The sequence below is a fragment of the Pestalotiopsis fici genome, assembly GCF_000516985.1.
Source record: "Pestalotiopsis fici W106-1 unplaced genomic scaffold PFICI_Scf_5, whole genome shotgun sequence".
Taxonomy (NCBI): domain Eukaryota; kingdom Fungi; phylum Ascomycota; class Sordariomycetes; order Amphisphaeriales; family Sporocadaceae; genus Pestalotiopsis; species Pestalotiopsis fici.
The window spans coordinates 1179187-1206032 of record NW_006917095.1 but is presented as its reverse complement, the minus strand read 5'-3'; the positions used below and the strand labels follow the sequence as shown (position 1 = coordinate 1206032).

General features: G+C 49.8%; 12 protein-coding genes across 12 annotated transcripts; 6 read left to right on the top strand and 6 right to left on the bottom strand.

Moving 5' to 3' along the window:
* Window positions 1-560: 560 nt before the first annotated feature.
* PFICI_07687 (uncharacterized protein) lies at window positions 561-2174 on the bottom strand (the record flags this gene model as incomplete). Its single annotated transcript, XM_007836268.1, has 1 exon — window positions 561-2174. One exon carries the CDS (start codon window positions 2172-2174, stop codon window positions 561-563), a length of 1614 nt encoding a protein of 537 aa, XP_007834459.1.
* Window positions 2175-3102: 928 nt separating this feature from the next.
* PFICI_07686 (uncharacterized protein) lies at window positions 3103-4726 on the top strand (the record flags this gene model as incomplete). The annotated part of the gene is made up of 2 exons (XM_007836267.1): window positions 3103-3191; window positions 3250-4726. 2 exons carry the CDS (start codon window positions 3103-3105, stop codon window positions 4724-4726), a joined length of 1566 nt encoding a protein of 521 aa, XP_007834458.1.
* A 1426-nt stretch (window positions 4727-6152) lies between these two features.
* PFICI_07685 (uncharacterized protein) lies at window positions 6153-8179 on the top strand (the record flags this gene model as incomplete). Its single annotated transcript, XM_007836266.1, has 2 exons — window positions 6153-6751; window positions 6808-8179. The coding sequence occupies 2 exons, from the start codon at window positions 6153-6155 to the stop codon at window positions 8177-8179; spliced, it is 1971 nt and encodes a 656-aa protein (XP_007834457.1).
* A 2124-nt stretch (window positions 8180-10303) lies between these two features.
* Window positions 10304-11501, top strand: PFICI_07684 (uncharacterized protein; the record flags this gene model as incomplete). Its single annotated transcript, XM_007836265.1, has 4 exons — window positions 10304-10450; window positions 10514-10615; window positions 10668-11029; window positions 11096-11501. The coding sequence occupies 4 exons, from the start codon at window positions 10304-10306 to the stop codon at window positions 11499-11501; spliced, it is 1017 nt and encodes a 338-aa protein (XP_007834456.1).
* An 824-nt stretch (window positions 11502-12325) lies between these two features.
* PFICI_07683 (uncharacterized protein) lies at window positions 12326-13591 on the bottom strand (the record flags this gene model as incomplete). Its single annotated transcript, XM_007836264.1, has 1 exon — window positions 12326-13591. The coding sequence occupies one exon, from the start codon at window positions 13589-13591 to the stop codon at window positions 12326-12328; it is 1266 nt and encodes a 421-aa protein (XP_007834455.1).
* A 212-nt stretch (window positions 13592-13803) lies between these two features.
* On the bottom strand, window positions 13804-14601 carry PFICI_07682 (uncharacterized protein; the record flags this gene model as incomplete). Its single annotated transcript, XM_007836263.1, has 1 exon — window positions 13804-14601. One exon carries the CDS (start codon window positions 14599-14601, stop codon window positions 13804-13806), a length of 798 nt encoding a protein of 265 aa, XP_007834454.1.
* A 448-nt stretch (window positions 14602-15049) lies between these two features.
* On the bottom strand, window positions 15050-16345 carry PFICI_07681 (uncharacterized protein; the record flags this gene model as incomplete). Its single annotated transcript, XM_007836262.1, has 1 exon — window positions 15050-16345. One exon carries the CDS (start codon window positions 16343-16345, stop codon window positions 15050-15052), a length of 1296 nt encoding a protein of 431 aa, XP_007834453.1.
* Window positions 16346-17169: 824 nt separating this feature from the next.
* Window positions 17170-18178, bottom strand: PFICI_07680 (uncharacterized protein; the record flags this gene model as incomplete). Its single annotated transcript, XM_007836261.1, has 2 exons — window positions 17170-17964; window positions 18023-18178. The coding sequence occupies 2 exons, from the start codon at window positions 18176-18178 to the stop codon at window positions 17170-17172; spliced, it is 951 nt and encodes a 316-aa protein (XP_007834452.1).
* A 991-nt stretch (window positions 18179-19169) lies between these two features.
* Window positions 19170-20806, bottom strand: PFICI_07679 (uncharacterized protein; the record flags this gene model as incomplete). Its single annotated transcript, XM_007836260.1, has 4 exons — window positions 19170-19632; window positions 19685-19780; window positions 19840-20345; window positions 20399-20806. 4 exons carry the CDS (start codon window positions 20804-20806, stop codon window positions 19170-19172), a joined length of 1473 nt encoding a protein of 490 aa, XP_007834451.1.
* Window positions 20807-21464: 658 nt separating this feature from the next.
* On the top strand, window positions 21465-21832 carry PFICI_07678 (uncharacterized protein; the record flags this gene model as incomplete). The annotated part of the gene is made up of 2 exons (XM_007836259.1): window positions 21465-21761; window positions 21818-21832. The coding sequence occupies 2 exons, from the start codon at window positions 21465-21467 to the stop codon at window positions 21830-21832; spliced, it is 312 nt and encodes a 103-aa protein (XP_007834450.1).
* Window positions 21833-22658: 826 nt separating this feature from the next.
* Window positions 22659-24600, top strand: PFICI_07677 (uncharacterized protein; the record flags this gene model as incomplete). The annotated part of the gene is made up of 3 exons (XM_007836258.1): window positions 22659-23194; window positions 23253-24452; window positions 24510-24600. 3 exons carry the CDS (start codon window positions 22659-22661, stop codon window positions 24598-24600), a joined length of 1827 nt encoding a protein of 608 aa, XP_007834449.1.
* Window positions 24601-25301: 701 nt separating this feature from the next.
* Window positions 25302-26613, top strand: PFICI_07676 (uncharacterized protein; the record flags this gene model as incomplete). Its single annotated transcript, XM_007836257.1, has 3 exons — window positions 25302-25472; window positions 25529-26009; window positions 26075-26613. The coding sequence occupies 3 exons, from the start codon at window positions 25302-25304 to the stop codon at window positions 26611-26613; spliced, it is 1191 nt and encodes a 396-aa protein (XP_007834448.1).
* Between the last annotated feature and the right edge of the window lie 233 nt (window positions 26614-26846).

Below are 26846 nucleotides of genomic sequence, written 5' to 3'. Positions count from 1 at the left end.
CAAAACACACAAAAAACAGTCAACAAGAAAGAAGTTAATGGAGCCGAGAATATGGATTGGCGAGAAAAAGGAGCGAGCTCTGCACAGTAAAGTAGGGAACAATTGAAAGACCTACGCTTACTTGAGAACCAAAAGTATTAACCTAATGTAGGTACTACACATAAACGGTAAGTCCGCGCGTCTTCCGGTATGCCATTAGCGGGCGATCAGTTGGCGAGGTAGCTTACTGGCACCAGCTACAGCACCTAATGTACGTACCTAAGGTTAGTGACCTAGCATCATATCAACAGCAGATTCGCAATGTACAATGCATACACACACATCAGGTCATTATACCTGAAAAATTCAACACTCGCTTATTGTGGGATATTGGATGCAATGTTGCACACTGGTAGGTTACGAGATCACTGATTAGAGCAAAAACGAGTGGTTGATGATAGTATTTGATTCTTGATTTTCTCGGTAGGAGAGTGCAGCCTTTGTTCTGCTGCATATACAATGTACTATACATAACCACGTCTCCCTACGAAGTGGCCAAAAACAACATCTTGTACATCTCATCAATCTCTGTTACGATTGATCAGCCAACGCCTTATCATTACCTCTCGGATCTTGTATTGTTTCAACAGCGAGGGTATGTCAAGCTTCTCTTCCGCTGGTGCAGGAATGTCAACATAGACAAGGACCAATGTCTTCAAGGCGGTACTCTGAACACGGTTCACCATGTGAAGCCAATGCCACGATTTGTCGGTTGTGTCACGGCCCTGTTTGCGCCAGTAGGAACCCGAGTAGGACGGTAGCACAATAACGGCGAATTCGGCATGGCTAAAGGCCGGGCCACGATGGTACAGTAACCAGTCGCAGCCGAATTTGATGCCTGGACGAGTGACCCAGCCAAGAGAACGGAAGTGGTGGTACACAGCGTAATGAACCAGGAATGGGTCGTCTGGCTGCAGATGCGATGATTGTGGAGGGCAATGAGAGAACTCTCTACCGATTTGGAACAGAGAGTCGACAGAAATGGATTCACCAGACTCCTCGTCTTTGACGTCCAACACACCCATACCAAAACTGAGCCACATTGCTTCCTCGAGGGTCAGCTGGAGATGCTCCTTATCAACTAGCTCTTTAGGCTCCGATGCAACTGCAATATGGCTGTTGATCATCTGCAAGATGGCATGTTCCTGGGTTGGGGCTTGACTAGAATCCTGAGATACTGCTGATCGACTGGACAAGATACCATCAGGCATTTTACCATTGCCATTGCCGAGTATCGTCTGACTTGGACTCGGTGGATCTGATAGTTGGAACGTGGTGGATTCTACTTTTGGCGAGAAGCGCACACTTTTTCTGCGCTTGATAGATGCTTGGCGGTCACTGCTGATATCTTGGAGGTCAAGAACAAGCTTGTCCTTTTCCTGTGGCGTTGTGGGTCGCTGGACATCACCGTTTTGTCGTGGAGCAAACGGGGTCTTCTGGTCAATGGCAATGGCAGGGTCAACATCGCTTGAAGTGACGACACGTATGGAATCACTGAGAATGGACTCATCAACACCATAGATCAGCACGTTTAGTTCGCGCTGAGAGTTGGGAAGAGCCAGCAGTCCAGCAACTTCAACAGGTGCAATACGAGCTTCCTCGTACCGCGTCCTAAGAATCGCACCTTGCTCTTTCCGCGCACGCTCCCACTTCATCTGAATTCGCTCCTCACGTCTCTTGTTCGTGAAGACTTCAGCGACATGGTCACTGTGAGCACCTTTTCGGGCTTGCTCTCGCCTGAGCCAGTTTGGCTCACTGCGACTCAAATGTCCTTTGCCATAAAAGCCCTGCTCCCACAGTGCCCGGATAGACTTTGGATCCCTGATCAGCACTGATCTGTGAGCCGGCGACCACACACCCTCGTACACCGCGGCAGGTTCTCGGGGTGGCGAGAGGACCTGTCGAATCCAAGCATACGCGACGTGGAGAAACGACAGCGGGTTACTTGGATAGAACGAGGGCAGAGGAAAGGTGCGGATGGGAGCAGGTAGCTCATGAACCTTCCAGAGGGGAGGGCCTCGAGGGACAGCAGGTGCCTTGGCAGCGTTTGCTGCAGGCGGCATCTGGTCAGCAGATGCTGTTACGGGTGGTGTCAAGGCCCCATTTTGTGTAGTAGATATTTTCGCGTCAGCCATTGCGGCCTCTCAACCAGGACTAGAGAAGGATTAGCAATAAGCTCCAAAACCACGAGTGCAATGCAAAAGGTTTTTGTTGAGAAATTGCAAAATCTGTCGCTCAGATACCGTTGTAGTCTATATTGGTAACACTCATCGAGGGTTTGACGCCCCATAGTTCCAAAAAATAAAAAAGTTGTCATCACCGCGACGTGATATATCAAGATGGGCGAAAATGCCACGGCATAGAAAGAAAGAATAGGACTTACTCGGATGAGGGATATTGTTCCCGTTGCCACCGGGAATGATTGCTTGGCCAGGCCATCCAATGGACAGGTTCAAACAAGACAGCAACCAGCTTGCCTGAATGGCCGGATGCGCGAGGTTGTGAAGGAGGGAAGCCTTTGAAGTCTCTGTCTGGTGAACAGGTTTAAGGGAAAAAAAATATTGCAGCAAAAAAATTCAAGCTAACGAAATGACCCATGCGCCAGCCCTCAATGGTCAGCAAGCCCGGAAAATCTCGGCGGGCTTTTGGGTGGGTGGCCTGAGCTTTAGTACCGCCCACGGCGCGTCCCGCTAAGTCACGTCCAGTGCCAAAGGCCAACAGCCCACTATCCGTTCCCCTGGACTCGCCTGTCGCAAACGCGCTTCGGGGATAACGCGGTGAAAACCCCGAACTTTCTCTAAGGGACCGTGGTCAGGGGACAAGGAGCAACACTGGACTTTTGACATTGCGATCGTAGTGGACCCCCCTGGTGCCGACTGCGCTGCTTACGGAGGACAAGGCTGTTGTTATTCTTGCCAGTCTTTTTGATCTTTGGCATCCTGTCGTTCATTCTGACTTCTTTGCTTGCTCATTTTCCCTCTTTACCGATACACGGTGCACACTACACTAACCAGTCAGTCCTTGCACTCCTGCACAAACCGCCTGGTATCGTACAATGTCGAGATGATTCCCGTGACCCAGGCATTTGGATACGCCTGGTTGTGCTGGGGGTCGATAGTACTTGTTGTACAAGGCATAGGAACATATGGAATGTAAGTACCATTTCGCCCACCCGGTGTTGTCGCTTTTGCTGACCTGCCTTGTTTGCAGCTTCAAGTACTTTTCGTCCGTACCCAAGAAAGCAATCTCACCGACACTTCCAGAAGATGAAGTTCCTCACGTCACTATACTGCGACCTGCCAAGGGCTTAGAACCTTACCTCTACGAATGTCTCAAGTCAACGTTCCAGCAAAATTATCCCAAGAACAAGTTCACAATACACTTTTGTGTATCTTCCAAAGATGATGCTGCATATCCAGTCATGCAGCAGGTGGTCAAAGAGTTCCCGACTCACGATGCCAGGATCTTTATCGAGAATGAGGACCCCATGTTGAACGGGCGCGAGGGCACTATTGAGAACATGGGACCGAACCCCAAGATCCGAAACCTAAGTCACGCCTACAGAGAGGTCAAGGGAGACATTGTCTGGATTGCAGACTGCAATGTGTGGCTGTCGAAAAGCGCCGCTGGAAAAATGGTCGACCGTCTCTGTGGATTCGCCCCTGATGGCAGACAAGAAAAGCCCTGCAAGCTGGCTCACCAGTTGCCCATCGTCGTTGACACGGTATCTTCGCTTGAGCGCAACAGCTCCGAGTCACAGGCACTTCTCTCTGGCGCCATGGATGTGGAACACCGCAAGGAGATTGACAACTCGCTATTGGCTCAGGGCGGCGGTCGGCTTGATGAGATGTTCATGTGTACTACCCACGCCAAGTTCTACTCAGCAATCAACACTGTCGGTGTCGCTCCCTGCGTTGTGGGCAAGAGCACCATGTTCCGCAAGTCGCAGCTGGATTACGCTACAGACCCTGCGCAAAACCCCATCCTCAGCGCGTCCACTCCGCCTTTGCCTACTGGTCTGAATTACTTTTCCCACTTCATTTGCGAAGATCATTTGATTGGTGATTTGCTTTGGAAAACCAAATTCGCGGGCTTCAGAAACCATGGACTGAACTGGGGCAATCTGGTTGTTCAACCTGTCGCTGGAATGTCGGTCGCAGCATATGTTGCTCGTCGTGTCAGATGGCTTCGAGCACGAAAATGGACAGTGCTTTTGGCGACACTCGTGGAGCCTGGTGTCGAGTCTCTACTCTGCTGCTTCCAAATCTCCTTTACCCTGACGAGCGTTCCCTGGCTCAACCAGTATTTGGGTATTGGACAGACATGGGGGACATTGTTCAAATGCTGGGCTGTCGGTGTCTTTCTCTGGATGATCCTTGATAGGCTCGTCTCGAACAGATTGCACGCTGGCTACAGTATAGACATTGACGAGGACACACCCCCATTCGCCAAGGGAGCCAAGCGTGGAGGTACAGAGAGGCGACCTTTTGGCCAGTGGCTCCTTGCTTGGCTGGGACGAGAGCTACTGGCCCTCCCCATCTGGACCTGGGCAGTCTTGCTGGGAACCACCGTGAACTGGAGAGGACGGCAGTTCCGTGTCAGATCCGACATGAGTGTGGTGTCTGACGAACCGGATCGCTCTCCATCCACTTCTTCAGGTGCGCGAACACCCAATAAAATAGATTAGACAGGTAGATCATTTACGCAGTCATGACCACCCATAGACATGAAATTCATAATAATACGATAATCGATAGCAAACACTACAAAATCAACCATAGGATGGCGGTGCTAATGAGCAGAACCGTGCACTTATATGTATAGTGATAGCCTACCCATGTATCCAGTACTGTCGTGGGGTGAAGAATGAAAAGAGTTATGATACATCACTTGGCAGTGCAGAAATTCTGCATCGTCCTCGAATGATAATCGATATGTTTGCAATGTTCTCCAGAGAAGCTTTGGACCATGTCGAAGGATTCTTCAATCAGACAGGTCGTCATCTCGCATGCCAGCTGCCGCAGTTCTTCACTGCAGGGTATTCGGCAGACATATATGATCTGACTGGTATTCTCCATTAAAGTTCACCGTGCCGCATGCAGGTCGCCTTGGTCATGTACTATGTAAAATCGAGTGTACTTTGTCTAATATGGCTTGTTTCAAAAGCTGGATGCCAAAGTCCAGGTCACAACAGCCTCATAGTATCTCGTGATAGTCTCTCATGACGAGACTTTCACGTAAAAGAGAAAATGTTTTCAGAGAAAATGCAGGCAAGGAAATGCGCAAGATTGGGGCACATTGCATACAACCCCCAGTTGTGGGTCAGCCTGAAGGATGTCAACCCATGTGTTGTTGAAGCTGACTGGTTCGTTATACTGGGGCCCCCATGAATTATTGCCAAGAGTATCTACAATATGCATGTTGGTTGCATCACATCATGCTGTACTGCAGAAAACAGAAAATTTGGCGAGGCCCGGGAGTTGTCCAAACTTTCCATCATGTCCAAAAAAAATACAAATGTTTGGTAGAATAGTTACCTGACTAGATTTATGTTTCAGTGTAATTATTCGTCTGGATCATTATAGTGACGATTTTATACTCATCAACTTTCGAGTCACTCCTTTACTCTCGCGCAGGATCACTCCTGGATGACTAGGAATCTGATAGAAATCTCGCTTCTATCATTGATAGTCGTACCTTGCTTGTAACTCATCAAAGACCTGCAAGTATGCCGTAAGCACTCAAAATTTTACCCTGGGGCACTGCCGATGCGACAAGGAAAGGCAAACCGATCGACACAACTCTCACCACATCTGGTCTGTTTCCTGCAGCTCGCGATGTATGCTGTTTCTTTCTGGATAGGACTTCATGAGATTCGGTAGACCGACCTTGCATCCGTTGACCTGTCAAATCTTAACTACCATGTGTTCCGTACTTTTCGTGCTTCCCCAGATTTCGTAAGGGGAAGGCGCGGCAGTAGGATGCCGTTTCTAGACGAGGACTTCTAGATTAAGAAAACCTCGTCCATGGTCTGCTCTGTCTTGTTTCTGGTCCTGTCAGATCAGACTGAATGGTCTCTATTCTCATCTTGAGTCCCTCTTTCAATTCACAAGATGCGTGTTCAGTCCCCTGCCCTGTCGCTGGCCTCTTCGGCAATCCTTCTTGGCAGTCTTCCTACCAGTAATGCCCTCGATGTACCAATCTTGAGCGATCTTGGCGATTTACTCAGTGGTATTGGTGTCTCCATCACGAATCCCATCCTCTCGGCAGTTCAAGCTGTGCTGAATGGCGATGGGATCGTCCAGGGCGTCCTCGGAGCCGTCGAGGGTGCTCTGGGCATGGAGGCAACATATGACTATGTCGTCGTAGGCGGAGGTACAGCTGGAAATGCTATTGGCTACCGACTTGCTGAAGCTGGATACTCGGTCGCTATCGTCGAGGCCGGACTATATTATGAAATCGCCAAGCCCGTGCTGGGATCCACTCCGGGTGGTGATATAATCGGCATCGGATCCAGCATACTCGACTCCATTCCGACCGTCGACTGGGAGTTCCTGACGGAACCTCAGGCTGGCGCCAACAACCGCGAGGTGCACTACGCTCGTGGCAAGTGCCTTGGAGGTAGTTCGGCCCTCAACTTTATGATCCATCACCGTGGTAGCAAAGGAAGTTACGACATGTGGGCCGACGAAGTTGGCGACGATAGTTACCAGTAAGAAAGAACTCCTGCTTTCGTTGCCGTGTGAAATGCTAACCTTTTAATTCCAGATTCGATTCATTCTTACCTTATTTTGAAAAGTCTGTCAACTTTACCCCTCCCGACACAACCAAGCGCCGCGCCAACGCTTCCACCCAATACGATCCCAATGCGTTCGCGACGCCCGGTGGTCCAGTCCAGATTGGATACACCAACTGGGTGTCTGACTGGGCGACTTGGTTGGAGAAGGGAATGCAGGCCATTGGTATGAACAGAACTATTGGTTTCAGCAGTGGAAGTTTGCTCGGATACCACTACTCACAGTCTACCATCCGTGCATCCGACCAGACCCGTAGCAGCTCGGCAGAGTATATCTACACTGCCGTAAACGAGGGTCTCGACAACCTCAAGGTCTACACACAAACTCTGGCGAGGAAGGTCTTGTTTGATGGCAACAACACTGCCACAGGAGTCCAGGTCACTAGTCTAGGCGTCACCTACAACATCAACGCCGCAAAAGAAGTCATCTTGTCGGCTGGCTCTTTTCAGTCTCCTCAACTGCTCATGGTATCTGGTATTGGCCCCAGAGATACACTGGAGGAATACGACATTGATGTCATCGTCGATGCCCCAGGTGTTGGACAAAATATGTGGGATCACATCATGTTTGGCCCAGCCTACCAGGTTAACTTTGACACCTTAGATCGTGTGCTTCACGATCCCGTCGTTCTGGCCGAGACTCTGGCGGAATACGTCGCCGATGGCACCGGTGCTCTTTCCTCCAACGTGGTAGAGTTCATCGGCTGGGAAAAACTTCCTGAAAAGTATCGCGAGACATGGTCCGCCGAAACCCAAGAGGCACTTGCCCAATTTCCCGACGATTGGCCAGAGGTTGAACACATCTCTGGCAATGGCTACATTGGAAACTTCCGCTTCCCTGCTCTTCAACAACCACTTGACGGAAAACAGTATGCGACCATTCTCGGTGCCATGGTAGCTCCAGTTTCTAGGGGCAACGTGACTATCAAGTCGTCTTCGACTACAGATCTGCCTCTGGTCAACCCCAACTGGCTCAGTGCCAAAGCGGACCAAGAGGTAGCAATTTCCTGGTGGCGCCGCATGCGTGAAGTATGGAACACAGATGCTGTACAAGAAATTGTCATTGGTGACGAATACTGGCCAGGCACAGACACGGACACGGACGAGGAGATTCTGGCAGTGATTCAGGACGCTCTCATGACTGTATGGCATGCGGCGGGCACTTGTAAGATGGGCAAGGCGGGAGACGAGACGGCCGTCATTGACAACGAGGCCAAGGTATTCGGTGTCCAGAGCTTGAGGGTTGTGGATGCCAGCAGCTTCCCCATCCTGCCGCCAGGTCACCCTACGAGCACGATCTACGCACTGGCGGAGAAGATTGCGGATGGTATCATCAATGCATAAATGTGAGTGCCTCATAAAATGTTTATATTTATTTAGTTGTACGTAGAAAATAATATCTTTAATCGATTATCTCGGTTACTATTCAATCCTTTTTGGTCTATCCTTTGACAAACATCTTAAAAAATTCTATCCAGGAGCAAATTGTAACATGATAATGGGGCGTACGATCAAGTAGGCCGATTATAATGTGGTGAGTAGGCAGAAAGGGAGTCCCAGAACCTTCAGCCATCATGTCTTCCTTCAGACTTCTTGGAACGTCTGCCAGATGGCCCGGACGATGATCACCGGATCATAGAATATCAAGTAATCAGAATCGTGAGCAAATGGAAAGGCTGGAATTACCAGCGATTTTCTTGTATAATAATAATGCACCATGTCCTCGATCACATGGTTAAGATGTTTGTGACACAAGTGAATTTCATGCAGTTCGCCAGCGGGTATTTGCAGTAGATACGATGAGTTGTTCAAACATTTTTCCCGACCAACCTTGAAAACTGCACCAGAGGGGCACAAGAGTCAAATTATGCCCAAAATTATTGGCTGCTAACATCTCATGAATAAAGGAAGGAGAGAATGGATTAGACAAACAAGGCCGGCGCGTCCATTCAGTCATGCAGTAATGATTCTATTGTAGAGCAGAAAGTATCCGTTGCACAGAATGACTAGGAACGCAGGCAAATCCTAGAGTGTTGCGTTCTAGACAATTGATGGTATGGTGGCAGTCTCAATGAGTATAGTAATAGTAGTTGATTTGCGATTCGTGCCATATGACCTCCATGGTTGAAATTCACGGCGGCAAGACCGGCACAAGACAAATTATTCTCTGAAAACCGCTGCACATCCCATCTCTGATCCATGGAGTTCTTTCCCTGCGACAAGATGACGATGCGTTGCGTTTTCGTTGGTGTTACATCCCATCGATCGCACCATGTCGGAATTTCGGACTGCGAATATCACATCCTCGGTCGATAAAAATCTGTACATTGCCGCCAAAGGCAAGCGACTCGGCATGAGGAATCAAGAGTGCACTTATCCAGTTACAAGTCGAATAACTTGCCAGAAGACTGCTCTTCAAATCCCTGACTTTTTCTTTTCATGGGCGGCGAATGGCAGACACAACGGTCCATATTATAGGCTCGCCTAAGCATGTTTGTGGTGTGTGAAGAGAGGAATTATTGGAGACGCCCATCAATGCCTTAATGGCAACAAAAGACCGGGCGGCCCGTCCCGGAGCTGAAAACCAGAATTGTGCTTTGCATGCATCCAATGAGAAAGCGGCAGTGTACGCTTTTCTTGTAGGACAACGCCGATGGATGCAACCCAATCGCCCCAGTACTCGATGTCTTGATCCGGGCTGATCATGCAAATATCGTGGTCACGACTTTTTGCGATGTATGTGAGGGTGGAATCTAGTTGTATACATGGACAAATGCCTCGGATGCTGCTGCAAGACTGCTTGCTGTGATTTACCAACTATGGATGGTTACATACCCTCTAGACCCCACTGATCTCTTCCCCTGCTTTTGTTCTCTTGAATTTCCAACGGTTGTGCATGTGCTAAAGATTGACCACAGTCTACCCACCTAACTACTATCGTCCAAGCTATCTCTGAGGGTGAAAGGGCGAGGACAAGTCACCTCTGGGGCGATATAGCCCTTGAGTAGTAAAAAAAATTGATTGTTTGGGGTTGTATATGGTGGCACTCCATCGTAAAGTCTGCCAGATCTGGGCGTGGCAGACAGCATAGAAATTGGGGGTGGGGGAATGGACAGCTGGGGCATAGAGACGATTCCGGTACATCGAGGGAAGCTGCTTCGGATCCCTGCCCCCATCTCAGACTCGGGGAAGGAGAATATTGCATGCAGCTCTGGGCGCTACCTGTGCCTGCCCTTTGGTCACACTTCTAGAACCCATGTCGATTCTCTTGAAATGTATTTGCCTGAGAGTGTGTGAATACTGCACTGAATCACGGAGAACACGAATATGATACTCCACACACCTATATCATCTCCCCCGTCTGCCGTCGAGTCAGATGCCTCGAGGCGTCTTTCTTGGCCCACTTTCTCGTCCTCTTTTCAGAACCGTTGACACTAGAAATAAACATGTCATTCGCAGCATAAGACCATGGCTTTCTACCGAGATAGTATTATTGCCGCCCTCGTCACCTTGTTCCTCCTCGATGGCGCCGCAGTGGCTGCCCGCCTCTATACTCGTACCAAGCTCGTCGCTAGAGGATTCGGGTGGGACGATGCGGCGTTGTGCCTGACCTATGTAAGATATCTTGTAATAAATACAAAATTGAACTATTTTCTAATTAGCCTTTACCGATATTAGTTGGGCTTTGTGCTCGTCTGCATTACGTGCTGGACATCGATGAGCTATGGTTTTGCTGCCGAAGATGAGCAACCATACTATAACAAGAAGAAAGCAACAGAGGTAACCATTTCCAAATCTATTGACTATATACGTTTACTAAGAAGATGACTAGTTCTACTTTGCTACTCAGCTTTGCTGCTACATCTCGTCCGGACTCGTCAAACTTGCCGTTGCCCTAGTACTTGTCCGCCTGGCCAACACGAAGGTCTTACGGTGGTCGCTCTATATCTCCATGGTCATTTGCGGAATATGGACAGTAGTCATGACGCTGTTCACATCATGGTTGTGTGCTTCAGGCGGCACCAGCAACTACGCAGGATCACAGACGTGTGGTGTTGTCGGACAGTTTCGCACGATTTCAAACATCTTCATCGACTATTTCTATGCGCTTCTGCCCGTCTGGATGCTCTGGAAAGTCCAGATGAGTCTTCGACTCAAGCTTACGGCCATGTTTCTTTTGAGCCTTGGAATATTGTGAGTTTCTTGTACAGGAATCGTGTAATGAAGCAGATGCAGTGACTAACAGATCGTGATTTACAGTGCCAGTTCAGCAACAATCGTCAAGCTCGTCATCATTACCAGACTCCGCACTGCAAAAGGCGTCGAGGAGAAGAACTTGCACTACCAGCTCCTCCTCTGGGCGGTTATCGAACTTGGTCTCGCTATATTTGCCGCCTCAGCTGCAGCATTACGACCTCTGCTCAAGCGCTACTCCAAATTCTGGGGCTCGTCGCATGGCCATAGCCACGACAAGAGCCATGGCAGCAATCATGAACCTGCAGGACCCTTTCACCTCTTTGACATGAACAGCCATGACAAGGATCGACGCATTACACCGCAGCGGTCTCGCGAAGCAGAGGAGGCAGCCGAGCATGAAAGCTGGACCGAAGCTGAAAAAGGGTGGTCGAATGAGGGATTGGTCCGTGTACATGAATCAAAGGTCTAAATGTTTAGCGAGCGCGCAATAATTTGAATTCTTGACGTTATGACTATAACGCTCCCTCTGTGCGATCAATCGCCAACCTTGCGGTTATGCGTGAAAAATAACTTCACTGGACCATGTGTAAAAATGCCGATCAGTTGATCATGCGACAGTGCATACACAGTCAGGGTTTCTCCAAGCATAAACGACAATATATTGAGTGCGGCTGAGCGCTTCTTGGAGGGTCAGAAAAAATCCGCCCAGGAAAGCCGGGGGGATGCGCGGGTCGGATTGCGATAACCCGTGAACAAGAAGATGCAGGTCGCCTATAAACCGTTGTCATTTGACGCCGCCCCCCGAACAAGCAACAAGCTCTCATGGCAGCGTTGCGCTGGATCCTACCCCCCCTTGCATTTAGGTCGTGTTCCAGTGCATGAAATGCGTGCTGCCCCTCAGCTCAGCCGCAGTGCTACTATCTGGTTGGAGACAACGCATTCCTACCTACATATCGGTCACTACTTTGGGCGTTGGTGGGCAAGATAGGTGTATATACTGGATATGCCGGGCAAAGCATCGTTCGATATGATACGTCGATAGTGGTTTTACGTGGACAATGGCCACCACGAGTACCAACATTTCGAGCCCCTGGATATGGTTTTGAAAAACAGCTTGCGTCTCGCTCGCTAGAAACTGACGAGTAACAAAACAGAAGCAAACTCAATAGCCGCGGTCAAGGTTTGACCGGTCCTGGAAATTATTGTCAAGAAAGCGACGTGATTGCGTAATACGATGTAGATTTAGAGGGACAAGGAATAATAATTAAGCTGCTGCAGCTCAAGACTAATATATCAAGTTGTGAGAAACTGCCATGCTGCCAGTGTATGAATATGACACAATTGATGCAGTTCAGCCACCTCAATATACTCGTCAGGCCCGCCCATGTTGTTGGGCGTCAATCCTACGACTACCGACGGTATATTTTTTGCACGGAACAGTCTGGTGTCCGAAGCGCCGACACGGTTATTGATGGTCGTCTCTGTCGGCACCATGTCCTCTACAACCTTGCAGACATCTTGAACAATCTTCTCGGACGGATTGGTCCATGTCGCGTCATATTTTTGCACAACTTGAAAGGATATACCCTCGAGACGCTGCAGGCGAGACTGCACCGCTTCGAGCAGGGTGGCCGCCGAGACACCAATAGGTAACCGAATGTCGATGGAAGCTTGAGCGTTGTCTGGGACCAGATTTGCAGACACTCCACCTGATATCTTGCCGATATTAACCGTCACTCTTTGCAAGGTTTCCCATTCACCTGCACCACCGAGAGGCTCAGAGATGGGCTTGGCATCTGCCATGACCTGCTCTACCTCGTCCGGTGCCTCAGTTTGTAGCTTCTCCAGGTCTTTGAGTACCATGAGTGCCTCCATGAGTCTCTCGATTGCATTCTTGCCGCGATGCACGTGCGCACCGTGGCAGGCGACTCCCTCTGCCGTGACCTCAAGCCAAACTAGACCTTTTTCTCCGATTCGAACAACGCTCGGTGAGCCAGCATCACCACATATGACCGCATCCGCTTGACGAACAGGCTCTACATGCTCTAGAAGATATGCAGAACCCAGTGATCCCATTGTCTCCTCGTCTCCAGCAAGCGCAATGACGACTTCTCCACTCCACTTGTCGGAGAACTTCGAGAGAACACTGGCAGCCACAATTGATGCAGCTATTCCGCCCTTCATGTCTGATGACCCGCGTCCATATAGACGGGTACCTTGATCATTCAAGCTGCCTCCAAGCGGCGGCATGCTCCATTGCTCCGGGACAAATGGGTAAGCATCCAAGTGTCCGCTGAACAATAGTCTCCGACCTGGGCCGTCAGCTGTCCCTTTAATGACGGCTACAACATTGCGTACATGAGGTGCTGTCTGGTATGTAGTCATTTCTGCTGTCGGGATGCATTCTCGGATGACTTGGAGTGCGGTCGTTGCAATTGCGCAGACATCGCCTGGCGGATTGCTCGAGTCTTCTCGGACCAAGGCTTGAGTAATCTGGACGGACGCATCCAAGTAGCTCTCGATGGCGTCAATAATATGATCCCGTGCACTTATATCCATGTTTGGTGTTTCAACATCCATTTGCTCCGGAAGAAGTGACGGGATGATGCATTCCGAGCGGAGATCTTGTTCGCATGACCCTGCCCTCCTACTCCGACTCCGGCCCGCACGTCAGCACAAGTTTAGTGGAGAATGGAATCGGCAGGGACCGACGGAGGATGGGTGATAAGAGGACCTGCGCGCCGTGGGGGCAGACCGGAGCCGAAATGATCTTACTTTTTTGAGACTGGCTTCTTCTTTGTCTTTCTCTGGTAAACCTTGGCCTTTGAAACCTTGGTGTCTCCTTTGGCGAGAATCTTCTCCCTGTTATACCACCAGCTGATGATTGTAGTGGAAGGAATACCAAAGAAAATGGAAGCGTCCTGAGCAGAGGGTGGTCTATAGGTCTTGCCGTCAATGACTTCATGTGGTGGGCTGCCAGGCAGTGATCTAATGGGATTCTTGGGTCTCATTTCAATTCTGTGGCATTGAAGATAGGCGATCACGTCGCGTTTCGTCTGGAACGTAGATTTGAGGTATCTGCCTCTTTTGAAGAGTCCCCGATTGTCTGCAAGGGCGGACTCGACGGATTTAGACATGCTCATTTGATCCAGTGGTTTGGGCGGCCGGCCTCGTCCTCGCCCCGGTTGGCTGGCCACCAGTGGTGCTGCATTAGGGATATTTGACGATCCTCCAGAAGAAGCAGCGTGAGGTGACTGTGGTATCGGGGTGGGAGACGCAGTGTGCAAGGTTAGTAATGAGGTAGGAGCCTGAATTACATCGTTTGGTCGAGGAGCGCCAAGTGCGGCATTCCCAGAGATGCTCGGGTACCGGGAATTCTGTTGAGGCTGCTGCTGCTGCTGCTGCTGGACTGGCCTTGGCTGCACGGCTGCAGTTGCGATTATAGGCTGTGATGGCAAGTCATGACGGCCCGTGTTCTCACTACGTGGCGCAACGAATGTTGTACTTGGAGTTGGTATGGCTACTGGCATCCATGTTATCTGCTGGGGGGCTGTCGGTTGAAAAGACATTATCAAGACTCTTGGGTTCTCTTCCCACGATGGTGGCAGGCCCAAGATTATCGTAGTCGCGTCTTTGCGCTCGTTAACTTTGCTGTGTAGAGTTCGCGATTCTACCTGTTAGCCCACCCCCGAATTGTTGGCAACTTTTCGCAGACCCATAGAAGCCAGTAGCCCTAATGTGATTCGCCTGTCCGCCAACCCTTTCCGCAAATGGAGCCCAGCAATTGATACGATTGGTTGTTCATCACTAAGCAGCTCAACGAAAAGCCCGGAATTCCCCAGATACTCCCAGTCACCTCTTAAGCAGATTTATGAATGAGCAGGTATACTATTGTGTTTGTCGTATCATGAGGAAAACTATGACTTTCCAAAGTATTCCATCTTAGAATGAGGATATCAACATTATACAATTCCATGCTGCATAAATCGTATCAAATATGAATCACAATCTACCAGACTAATTGACTACTTTCTCAAACCAATCCATGGTCTTCTGAGCCAGGACTGCGACAGCTCCGACCTGGCAATGAGCATCAGAATCATCTGCCTTTGAAAAGACATGGTATGTCGCCTTGTCACCCAGTGCATCGGCCAACTTCTTGGGCTGTCCCATGAAGAAGATGTCATCGTCTGCGTCTCCAACAAAGACCTTGCAAGTCACCTGATTGACAACACCGTCTAGGTTAAACTTTCGAAACTTGTCGACGAGCGCCTTGATGTCGTCTGGGCTCTGCAGGCCCCGTGGGAGCTGCTTCTCGTCAAACATGACCCAGGACCCATGGGTCATTACCCAGCGAAGGCCCGTTTCCGCGTTGCCGCCTTTGATATCCTTCAGAAGTTGATCGGCGTGTCCTTCATCGAGGCGCGCCAATAATGGTCTGGGGATGATGCTATCCACATTCCACACTCCGTCGCATGCAATAAACGCCTTGATGCGGTGCTCGAATGCAACGGCTCGCAAGCCCAGCATGCCTCCCATGCTGTGACCCCAAAGTCCAAGCTTGTCGACGTCCACATTCAGGTCTTTCTGGTGTGCATACAGATAGTCGACTACAGGAGTGACCACCTTCTCCCATTCTGGGATAAATCCAAGGCTTTGATATCGTCTCACAGTTGGCTGGCCCGGCCCTTCGTAGGAAAAAACATTGAATCCTCTCTCTAGTGCTGGCCATCCAATTACATGCAGCATCTCTTCTTGGCTGCCGTCAAAGCCGTTTCCGATAATGAGTGTAGGCCTCGGGCCCTTTTTGCCATCAGATGCCTTGTAGAATGTGGCTGGGACATGAAAACCATGAGGCGTCGGAATCCTCAATCGTTGGGTCTCATAAGGCATGAGGGCAATCCCAGCCTCGAACATCTCTAGATGCTTTGCCCAGAGGCTCATGATGCGAGAGTCTGTAGGGTTTCCATGCAGAAAGAAATCGGCAGTTCGATAATATGTCGCGGCTCTGAGATATGCATTTCTTGCGGAGGCTTTGCCGCTGCTGGTGGAAGGGTCTGATTCGCGTGCTTGCTTCTCAACTCTTTCTGCCAGCTCTGTCCATGCGGAAGCCCAAGACTCAAAGTCACCTGGCCTGATCTTGGGACATCTTGCGAGGACTTCGGCAATGTCAGCGCCGTTTGATGTCGCGCAGCTCAAGACTCTAAGAATCTCAAAATGGAAATTCTCATCAGCGTTGAGCTGGAAGTGATTCGACTCTGCTGTTGAGGCTGACGTCTCAAGAGTGACTGTATCGCGGGCTACTGTTGCCATGGTTCTATGTGAGTTCTTGAAAAATCTTGTTGTTTAATGTTCCTCAAATGGACATCTGAAATTTTGATTGTGTCGGATCATTTGCAGCCTGGAGTACAGGCTACAAGCTGCTTTAATAGATCTTGATGGTTTTTAGCTTTCAGAGTTCTTGCGAGATTCTGATAATTCCTTGTCATGCTATAGGCCGTCTTTGTCACTACACTCATACTTCGCGTTCATGTGCATCACGCGAACAGCCAGCAAGATTTTGACGCTCAAAATTGTGCGATGATACTTGTTCGGCCGCTCGCGCTTACTAGCAACTCAATCCCATCCGCAAAGGTACATGAATTGCCATCGTCGCATAAGAATACCTAAAAATTCCTTTGACTTTCGCTATATTGCGCTTGACGCATGTCATCCAGCTCCAAGTGCGCGGGGCCGATAGCCTAGGAGCTATATGCTGACTGCTATGTTTGTCTCGCCCATTTTCGCACGCAAGGCTCCGGGTAGAGTTTGAACGGATCAGCATTTCGGCCCTCGCTTTTTGATACTGTATCAATTAGTAACTAACCTAGTCTATTCCGAGACATTGCTAATGTTTCAACGGAGACACATCGGGTTTCGCGATATTTCGATACAATTACTTGAGCGACACATTCTTTTGTCCAAAAGATGGGAGCTGGAAGAAATGATCGGGTGAATTGCAATAGACATAATTCAAGTGATGCTAGTCGAAACTCAATATCTCATTGATTTGAAAAAGCTCAACAATACTACATGTGCAATCCACTTATGCTACAAAACCGAACACCGATCCAATAAAAGACAGAGTATTAATCACTTTACGCCTTGATCTCGGGCCAAGAGCCCAGAGTAAACTGCGAATTACACATATTCGTAAGCTCCCAGTCCTCGGCACCCATCTCTCCAGGAATGTTCTCATCTCCGCGACCACCGCAAAGTCCCGCGACAAACATAGTGGCCATGAAGTGGTCATCGGTAGCGTGGGCATCGCGGTACTGAGGGTGCTTCATGAGACTAGTAGCCCGCCTCCGCAGCAACGGACCTCCCGCGCCCTTGGTGCTGCGGACAGCACGGTTGCAGGCGGCCTCGTGCGCCGGCAAGACCTCTTCGTGGCCGGGACAAAGCGCCGAGATGACTTCCTGGCGGAAATCGACAGCCCACGGCTCCGGCGGCGTCGGCTGGGCAAAGTTGTCGCGGTAGCGCAGCATGGGGCCCCAGACGTTGCGGTATAGGTTGTGCACTGATCCGCCCGAGCCGATGAAGAGCGTCTTGTGCTGTTTTGCGCGCAGCGGTCGCAGCGCTGCGCCCACGGCCATGTGAAAGTGCGGGTCGTACTTTTGGTTCATGCTAATGAGCGTCGTCGGCGGGCAGCCCCGCGGGAACATGCGGATGAGAACGAGATAGGTGTCGTGGATCCAGTCAAACTTGGGGTCGGCCTCGGACGGGATACCGGCTGCGGCGAGGTATTCCTGTATGGTCGGCACAAAGGCCAAATCTGGGTTCAGGGCATAGTTCTTGTACTTTGATGGGTGGACGTATGCCACGGGTGACTTTTCTGGGTTCGGGTTGGATGAGATGAGAACTCCCGGTAGCGATGTTGCCCAGTGTGCGCCCTGCAGTGGGTTAGTATACCGGACTGAGAGTATTGTTTACAAATATCATGGGGCTTACCATCATGACTACGTGCTCTATACCATTCTCCAATGCTGCATTTCCGCATTTCTCCCAGTAGTCTGCCGACGCGTGCTCCTCGCCCAACATCATGGTTGATCCATGGGAAAAGAGATGGACGGGAGCCATGGGCTCCTCCTTACTCCCAACAGCCATTGCGAGTTGTGATTATTCTGGACTGTAGATGGTAGATGAGCTGAGGTGGCAGTCACCCAGATTCAGAGGTTAGGAACAGAGCAGGTGGTTTAGCGGATTATAGTCAGATCTGGTGGCTTGAATTGCTTCTTAGGATATATCGAAATGTTGCATATGAAAATAAAGAAAGGAGCTGTGGAATTACCAAGATCTACTTCCGAATATGTCAAAATCATGTAACAATGACTGAATGGGCATTTGCCATCCAGTTAGCAAAGTGCACCCCCAAATTTCCATGTGCTGTCTCGTTTCGGCAGAAGTGGGCGAAGGCGAAGCGAGCAGATGATGGTCGCGGCAGTTCCCCCACCCCGTCCCGGTCCCCGCTCAGCCTCCCCGAGCTTATCGCTAGAGCCTAGCACCAGCGAGAGAGAATGCATGCATGGGCTTTGCTTTTTTTTACCTCTATTTTCTTCTTGTTTTTCGCGCTGGTTTTCTTAATTTTGTGTATGCAATGACCGGTTTATGATTCGTTCATGCATTGGTAGGTTGGGTGTGATTAGGTGAGCGAACAATTTATTCGACTTTGCTCTATTGTTTTACGCTGATCAAATTCTGAGATGGGCTATGGCAATAGTATCTATTCGAAAGACAGGCTCTTGGTTGTGAGGTCGTAGTTCCTAAGCAGACCGACCCACGATACATTAAATAAGTAGTTCTGAGCCGAAAAAAAGAAGACAAAAAGAAAGGAAAGGGTGGAACAAGTGCAAAATTGGCAATTTTCAAAGACCCCCAGAATTTCACTGCATTTTTTTTCACTGCAAGTTTAGCCCCGCCAGAGGGGATTGGCAAGTTTGTTGCATAATAAACCTGGTCACATACTTATCACAGCAGGACTGATTGGTATCAACAGCACCAAAAAAAAAAAAAAAAAAAAAAAAGTCCTTGTGTATACATATTACATTGACCTGGGTCAAGTCGTAAAAATAAATGTGCTCCTCTTTTTCATCATATCTCAATGTCTCCAACGCAACGCCGACTCGAACCCTTTCCGTCCCACCATCCACGAGCTGTAAGCAAGAATGGGCAGTAATCCAAAGAAGGTGATGCTGGCCATGGTCACAAAGCCGGCCTCGAAGAAACCAAGCGACGCGTTTCCAGGCTGCCCTGTAGGCTTGAGCGGCTTGACCGCCAACGCCCGAATGGTCGATGTTGTGGTCTTCTTGGATCCCAAAAGCAGCTCCTCTGCTTTTGTAAAAGTCTCTGCTGGCGGCTCGATAAACTGTGGACGTGCGGCAGAGAACATGTCCTTGTTGTACCGGTAGTAAAAGTCGGCATCGTGTGCTATCGGCGCAGCAGGCCCGACGAGTAATTGAACAGGAATCTGGTTGATGCAGGAGATGTGGCAGGGTAGGTGTTGGGCAATGTACTTGGCGGATCCGGGAGAGGCAAAGAAATATCCTGCTAGTAGTGGATTTCTATGAAAGATTAGTAAATGCATTTTTATTTGTTGTGCGCTTGTCAACTTACTCGAATTGCTCTGTAAAAATGGCATCTACCAAGCCAGAGACACTGGCAATGGGAAGGATACGGCCGCTAACCTTGAGCTGTGTAAGTGGCGATGACCTGGGATTGTCGTTAATATAGGCGTAGCCATCAGTGTCGGTGAAATTCTATAGCCTTACCTCACGGAGACATCCACCAGCTTATACTCGTTTGAGCCAAAACTCGACACTTGCTTCCTGTCCTCTGCCTCTTTGACGGCCTTTCGCGTCGCCTCATTCTGGTTACCACTGACTTTCTTGATTCCAGAGTCCTTGGCAAATGCCAACGTAGCGTACTTGGAGCAAGCCTCGAAAAACTCTTGCTTGACAAACTCATTGACCAATACCAAATCAGGCGCATACGGCGATGTTCCTCCAAAGCTAAACCTTGCGTTTGTAATAGCCTTGGCAGCCAGATCTACATCTGCTGTGCGGTCCACGATAGCCACGGCTCGGGTCGAGGAGGCAGAGAGAAGTTGGTTTGTGAGGCTGGTGGCACTTGCGCTGCTCGTCTGGTCGACAAGTGTTGCGCTCTCGAGTATCGACGAGTCCTTGATTGTCTTTGTCAAGCAAAAAGTATTGAAATCTAGTGCAGCGGGCAGCACTTTGCGAAGGATGGCGTCGACTTGGAGAAGGGTGTCCTCAAGCTTGTGACTCTGTCAGCGCAATGAGACACACATGGAGTTTATAACAGACTTACCTCCACCGCAATGCAATTACCAGCGCTCATGGCAGCGGCCAATGGTGCAATGATGGAATACAGCCGGGTGTGGCTGGTGGGACGGATAATCACCAGACCAACACCCACCCTGCGCGTCGCATTGTCTTTGCCCTCGACAACAGGCGCATATTCCTTCTTGTGTTCTTCGGGAAAGTCGAGAGTCTCGTACCAATGCCTTACAGTGTCCATGGCAAGGTAGTACTCTGTCTCAACCTCTGCACTCGAAGTCTGGGAATCCTTTGCCAAAGCATTGCAAATTGCACCCGCATCGTTGCGCAGAGCGGCATGGAGAGCTTGGAGTTGGTCCTGGCGATATCGAATGTTTTCTGTCCGGCCGTCAATCACGACCATTTGCAGCCGATCGATAGCTGCTTGTTGCGACGCCATGTTTGAAATGCTCGCTTGTAGCTCTTCGTATAGTGGTATACTCAACAACAATGTATAAGCAAACTAGACTTGAACTCTGGAGTGTATACGTTGCAAACACAAAATAAATTCACAATACTCTTGAAGGAATTCATTTACAAAAGAAATCACAAGCGGACAACTTTCTGAGACCGACGTCCCGTTCTAGTGATGCGACCAGGTAGGAGTTAGTAGCTTTGCTGCAATTTACCCTGAGCTACCCCAAACGATAAGAAACTGGGGGATTTCAAGATCAGCGCTTCGGTAAGTGGGGGAGTGTGGAGAAATCCCCTACTATGTACAGCACTTCAACGGAGCTGTCATCCTTGTCTCAACCTGGGCACACGGCTCGAATCCGAGGAATCTTGTCTCGTCTTTCCGGGACCATGGACTAGGTACTGCTACTATTCTTGTCTGACCATGGTCGAATGAGTTTTGTGCATTTGTGGCCAGTTGCAGCAGCAGATCCGATCGTTCCAGGATCAAAATTCCAGTATCGCCATTTCCGTCGACTTCTTTTTCCCAGGCACTTACACACTGGGATTCCGGGAGCGCCCACCATCTTACAACAGCTATTCTTGTTACAACTTCCTCTCGAATCAGCAAACAGATTCGCCAAGAGCGCATCACGGCCTCAAACATGTCGGTGACGACGACAGATAACCCGGTGACCACCACCATTGCCGAGACGTTGCAAGACTATGAAATTCACCTGACTGGCGAGCGCGATCTGCCGCCGCGACACGTCTGGGTCCCTCTAAACGACCACAGAGCACCACCAGCAGACAACCCAGAGGGCTGGTTGAATACCTACCGCGGGGTGCCCAACTACCGTCCCATCAACACCGAGCTGGATAGAACTGCGAGGCCGTGGGGATCCAATGGTGTCGAAAACTGCTTTGTGTTTCTCATGCTGAATGGGGTCTGGTTGACGGGTGTAAGTGGCCGTTTTGCCCAACCTGATTTTGATCCTGCAAAGTGCGACTTTCTCAGGTTTGCAAGTACTAATTAATCTGGGTTAGATCTCAAACTGGCTGTGGAGGACAACTGGCGGGCGATTCAACAAGACTTTTTGGAGATGGAAGGTTGGAGGCGAGTTTTAGGCTCTCATTAGACACTTTCAGCACATCGATTGGGGGAATTTGGGTGATGATCGAGATGGAATTACAGGGCAAGATATGTGACATTTACTGGGCGCATTTACTATAACACAGACTACGAAGAGGCTTTCATTGTATCATCACATCGTAAAAAATAAAACAATCATGATCAATTATTTCAAAGCAAAGTCGCGTTTCGAATTTTGAATGTGAAATCCCCATAGTAACTGCCGGATACTGTGGACCCTCAGGCCTGGGAATGCCTCGTTGGTGTTGCCCGAACCTGGTAGCTATGATCTTGTTAGCGGTTTAGCAAAGTCACATCCCAACCGACGTGATACAGAATGAAAATCCAATAAAATCGTCAAGGACATTTCGGACAATTCGCGACATGCTGCCGGTACTCGTAAGTCCGACAAAAGGCGCCGAAGCCCCGATCAAATATCAATTAGGGGACCTGGAAGTAGGTGGACAAGTATATGCCGGCTTAAGAAGAAGCGCCCCTCCCCCACCTGCGTTCCGGACGGCCTGCGATGAGGGGACTTGTGCAACATCCGGCGACGACAATACGCAATGCCGCGAAATTCTCTGAGACGTTTGGGACTATACCCTCATTTCTTTTGACTTTTTCTTCATCTTCTGCTTCTTGTTCTTATTGCTTCTTCTTGAACTGCTAGTACATACGAGCAATCCCCAAGAAGACGCATCGCGGGCATCACCAATCTCTAGCAACAATGGAAGTCCAGACACCCCCGATCCGTGACATTTCGTCCACTATCGAAGACACGGAGAACAATTTGATCTTCCACAAGAACGTCTCGATTCCGCTCAAGGCATCGAAACTTCCCATTCGTGCCAATGTCTACTTGCCGCTCTCTGCCAAGTCCGGCGACAAGTTCCCCGTCCTGGTCACGTATGGTCCCTACGGAAAGGACATTCCCTACGAGACCTTCTTCAATGGCTCCTTCAACCAGGTGAACCCGGAGCACCGCTCCAAATACAGCTGCTGGGAGACGCCAGACCCCGTCTTTTGGACCAAGCAGGGCTATGCCATTGTGAGAGCCGACGAGCGTGGTCTGGGTCAAAGCCCCGGTTTCCTCGACACCATGAGCAAGGGCACCAGCGAGTGCTTCTTTGACGTGGTCGAGTGGGCTGCTGAGCAGTCGTGGAGCAGCGGCAAAGTCGGCCTGCTAGGTATTTCTTATTATGCCGGCACACAATGGCGTGTCGCTGCCAGAAAACCCAAGGGTCTAGCTGCCATCATTCCTTGGTAAGTTCACATTGTGCGATTACCTTATGACCAAGCCATACTGATTAATTTGACACAGGGAGGGAATGTCCGACTACTACAGAGATCGCTGCCAGCACGGTGGTATTCTGTCCAACAAGTTTATTGGCTTCTGGTGGAACCGCCAGGTCCTGGTCAACCAGTACGGCAAGCCCGGCCGATCCAAGCTGCAGTTCCCTCCAGATGGACCCGGTGCTCGTGGCCAAGAAGACACAATCGAGGGTGACCTCCCCAATGATGTTCTGGTTCAGAACCGCCAGGACCAGACCATTGACAACGCCAAGTACAAGTTCAGAGACCAGGACTACTACGCTAGCAAAGAGTTCAAGCTCGAGGACATTGAGGTGCCTCTCCTGAGTGTAGCCAACTGGGGCGGTATCCTGCTGCACCTTCGCGGAAACGTTGAGGGCTATACCCACGCCGGCTCCAAGTTCAAGTACCTCCGCTTCATCACTGGTCGTCACGACCTGCCTTTCTACTACAAGGAGGAGGTTGAGCTGCAAAAGAGTTTCTTGGACGCTTTCCTCAAGGGCGATGACCGTGTTGGCTGGACCCAGCCTGGCAAGGTTGCTCCAGTCACAGTGACGCTACGAAAGGGCGATGTTGGCTTCAACGATGCTGAAAAGGAAAAGGTTTACGAGAAGCGTGAGGAAGAGGCATGGCCTATTCCCAGAACCCAATACACCAACTTTTATCTGTCGCCAGACCAAGGTCTCGCCAAGTCAAAGCCCACTGTGTCAGAACCGGCAAAGGTTTCATACAAAGCTCTGGGTAATCTCGAAAAGCCAGAGCTCGTCCAATTCACCACGGCGCCATTCGAGCAAGAGACGGAGATCACTGGCCACATTACGGCTCACCTCAATGTATCTCTCACCGCCGAGCAGGCTGCCGGCGAAAAAGACATTGACGTGTTCGTCACTCTGCGATACATTAGTCCCGAGGGCAAAGAGGTTCACTACACGGGCACGGCCGGCGACCCCATCCCACTGACCAAGGGTTGGCTGCGCGCCAGCTTCCGCAAGGTGCACACGGATAACCCCAAGAACCGCCCGTGGCTGCCGCACCGCGAGTACTTTTCCACCGACGTCCTCCCCGTCAAGGAGGGCGAGGTCTACCCCCTCGATATTGAGATTTGGCCTTCCAACGTGGTGGTGGAAAAGGGTGGTAAGCTCGTCTTTGAAGTTGCCAGTGGTGATACCCAGGGTTCTGGTATCTTCCAGCACAACTCTGAGACAGACAGGTATGTTGGCCCTAAATCTCACCTCTCGTGATTGTAAAAGCTAACGTTGTTGAATAGAACAAGTGAGAAATTCGCCGGACAAAACCACATCCACTTTGGAGAGGGTCTCGAAAATTATGTTACCCTGCCTGTCATTCCTCCCAAATAAGAAAGCTATGCTGTTATAGCATTGGATCAATTTGGCTGCGCGGATACCGAACAATATTATAGAATAAAAGAATTGCCAAAATATGTATATACCATGTAGTTCTGTGATATATTGCCAAGTTACGTGACGAGAAGAAAGCATATTGTGAGTGACGTGCTTTGAGATTATAAATTATTTAGCTATAGCAAAGTGTTTTCATAAGGTGATGATTTAATAGACGCGCTATCCGCCAAAAATCAGTTATTAATACATTGGTGCATATTCCGTTCATAGGTACCTATTGCACGTCAAGAACAACCTTGTAGATCAAAACCACCGCACAATGATGCCAGAAAATGTCAGTGCTTGGAGTGTATAATGATATTACAGCATAAAATTCTGGTTTGTAAGCATAAAGTTTCGTCCTTAATCATGAATGGATTTGAAACGCGTTCAGTTCGGTTGGTAATAGGTGTATCTCGGCCTGCTCGGTTCCTGGATCTAGTGCTCCGTAGCAGAAGTAGGGGTAGTGTCTGGCGGAACAGCGGGGGCGGGGCACTGGCTCAAGCCCCAGCCGGGGGTTCTTGTTGAACCGCGATGGGCAGATAGATGGAGGGGATAGAGGAGAGGAGTATTATCTCGTCGCTGGCATCTTCAATCTGACGATTCTCAGCTCATAATCGTGAAATTCTCACAAGGATTGTAGGCCCTTCATTTTCATCATGGCATACTCGGACCACTTTTCGCTTGCCAATATCCCATATGGTATCGCAAGCACCGTTGGTGACGCCCACCGGGAGAGAGCAGTAGTCACCCGGCTAGCAGACAAGGTTGTGTTTCTATCCGATCTGACTTTGGACGTTACCGATCAAGTCAAATCAGCCCTCAAACAAGTTCGTCTGTCTGAAAATATCCTTGTTCTCGAGCACAGAGCTGATTTGTATCCCAGTGCACACTCAACGACCTTGCTGGTTTAAGCAAACCAGAACTACAGCAGCTCAGAAAGCAATTGGGATCGATTCTGGCTGACAAGGCGGTCCTGGACAAATATGGATTTAAATTAGAAGACGTCGAACTTCATTTACCCATCAAGGTCGCCGGGTTCACGGACTTTTCCTGCTCAAAAGAACATGTCTTGAACGCTGGAGAGGCCGTCTTTGGAAAACGTTCAATGCCACCAGCGTTTCTCCACTATCCAGTCGGCTATTCAGGAACCTCTTCGACAATTGTCGTGTCGGGTACACCAGTACAGAGGCCCAATGGAATGTACCGAGCTGGCGAGACGGTGGAGTTTGGGGCTAGCAGAGCCATGGACTATGAGCTTGAATTCGCTGCCATTGTAGGCAAGCCTACCAAGATGGGCGAGAGCGTCAAGCTCGAGGATGCGGATGATCACATTTTTGGTCTGGTCTTGCTCAACGACTGGAGTGGTAAGTCGCCTTGAAAAGAAACTTACCCTTCTTGTCGGACATGGTGATTGACAATAATTCTTTAGCCCGCGATATCCAAGGTCTCGAGATGGTTCCACTCGGACCGATGAACGGAAAGAGCTTCTCCACCTCGATATCTCCATGGGTCATTCCGCTGGATGCCCTGGAGCCATTTGCGACGGAGGCTCCCGCCAAAGAAATCCCGGCGCCGGTGTTCCTTCACGAAAAGAAGGCAAAGCCGAGCTACAACATCAAGCTCGAGGCGGAGCTCCTTCGGGATGGCACATCGACCAAACTATGCACGGCCAATGTTTCCTGGATGTACTGGACCTTTCGAGACTTGGTGGTGCAAAAGACTGTCAATGGCTGCAATCTCAACACGGGTGACGTTCTCGCAACCGGCACCGTTTCCGGCGTTGGCGATGATGAGCATGGCTGTTTGTTGGAGATGACCAAGGGCGGCAAGGTCGAGTTTGCCCTGTCGGACGGAGCAAAGAGAACATATCTACAGGATGGAGATGGTGTGCGGATGACGGCATTTTGTGGTGATGGTGTTGGCTTTGGTGAATGTACTGGCTTCATCACCCCAGCCAAGCCATTATAGTTGCATTGCCATACTGGTGAGCGTTCAGTGAGCATCTATACATTAGTATACCACCTATTATTGATGGACTTTCGAGCAAAAGGGAAACTTTCGTGCCGATGGCTGTTGTCATGAATATCGCCAAATCACGTATCAAACAATGGTAATTGATCAGTGTCAATGGATATCATTGTATCGGTCATCCCTCCGATGCGGCGGATATTGGGACCCTGGTGATCATTCTAGAAGCTCCA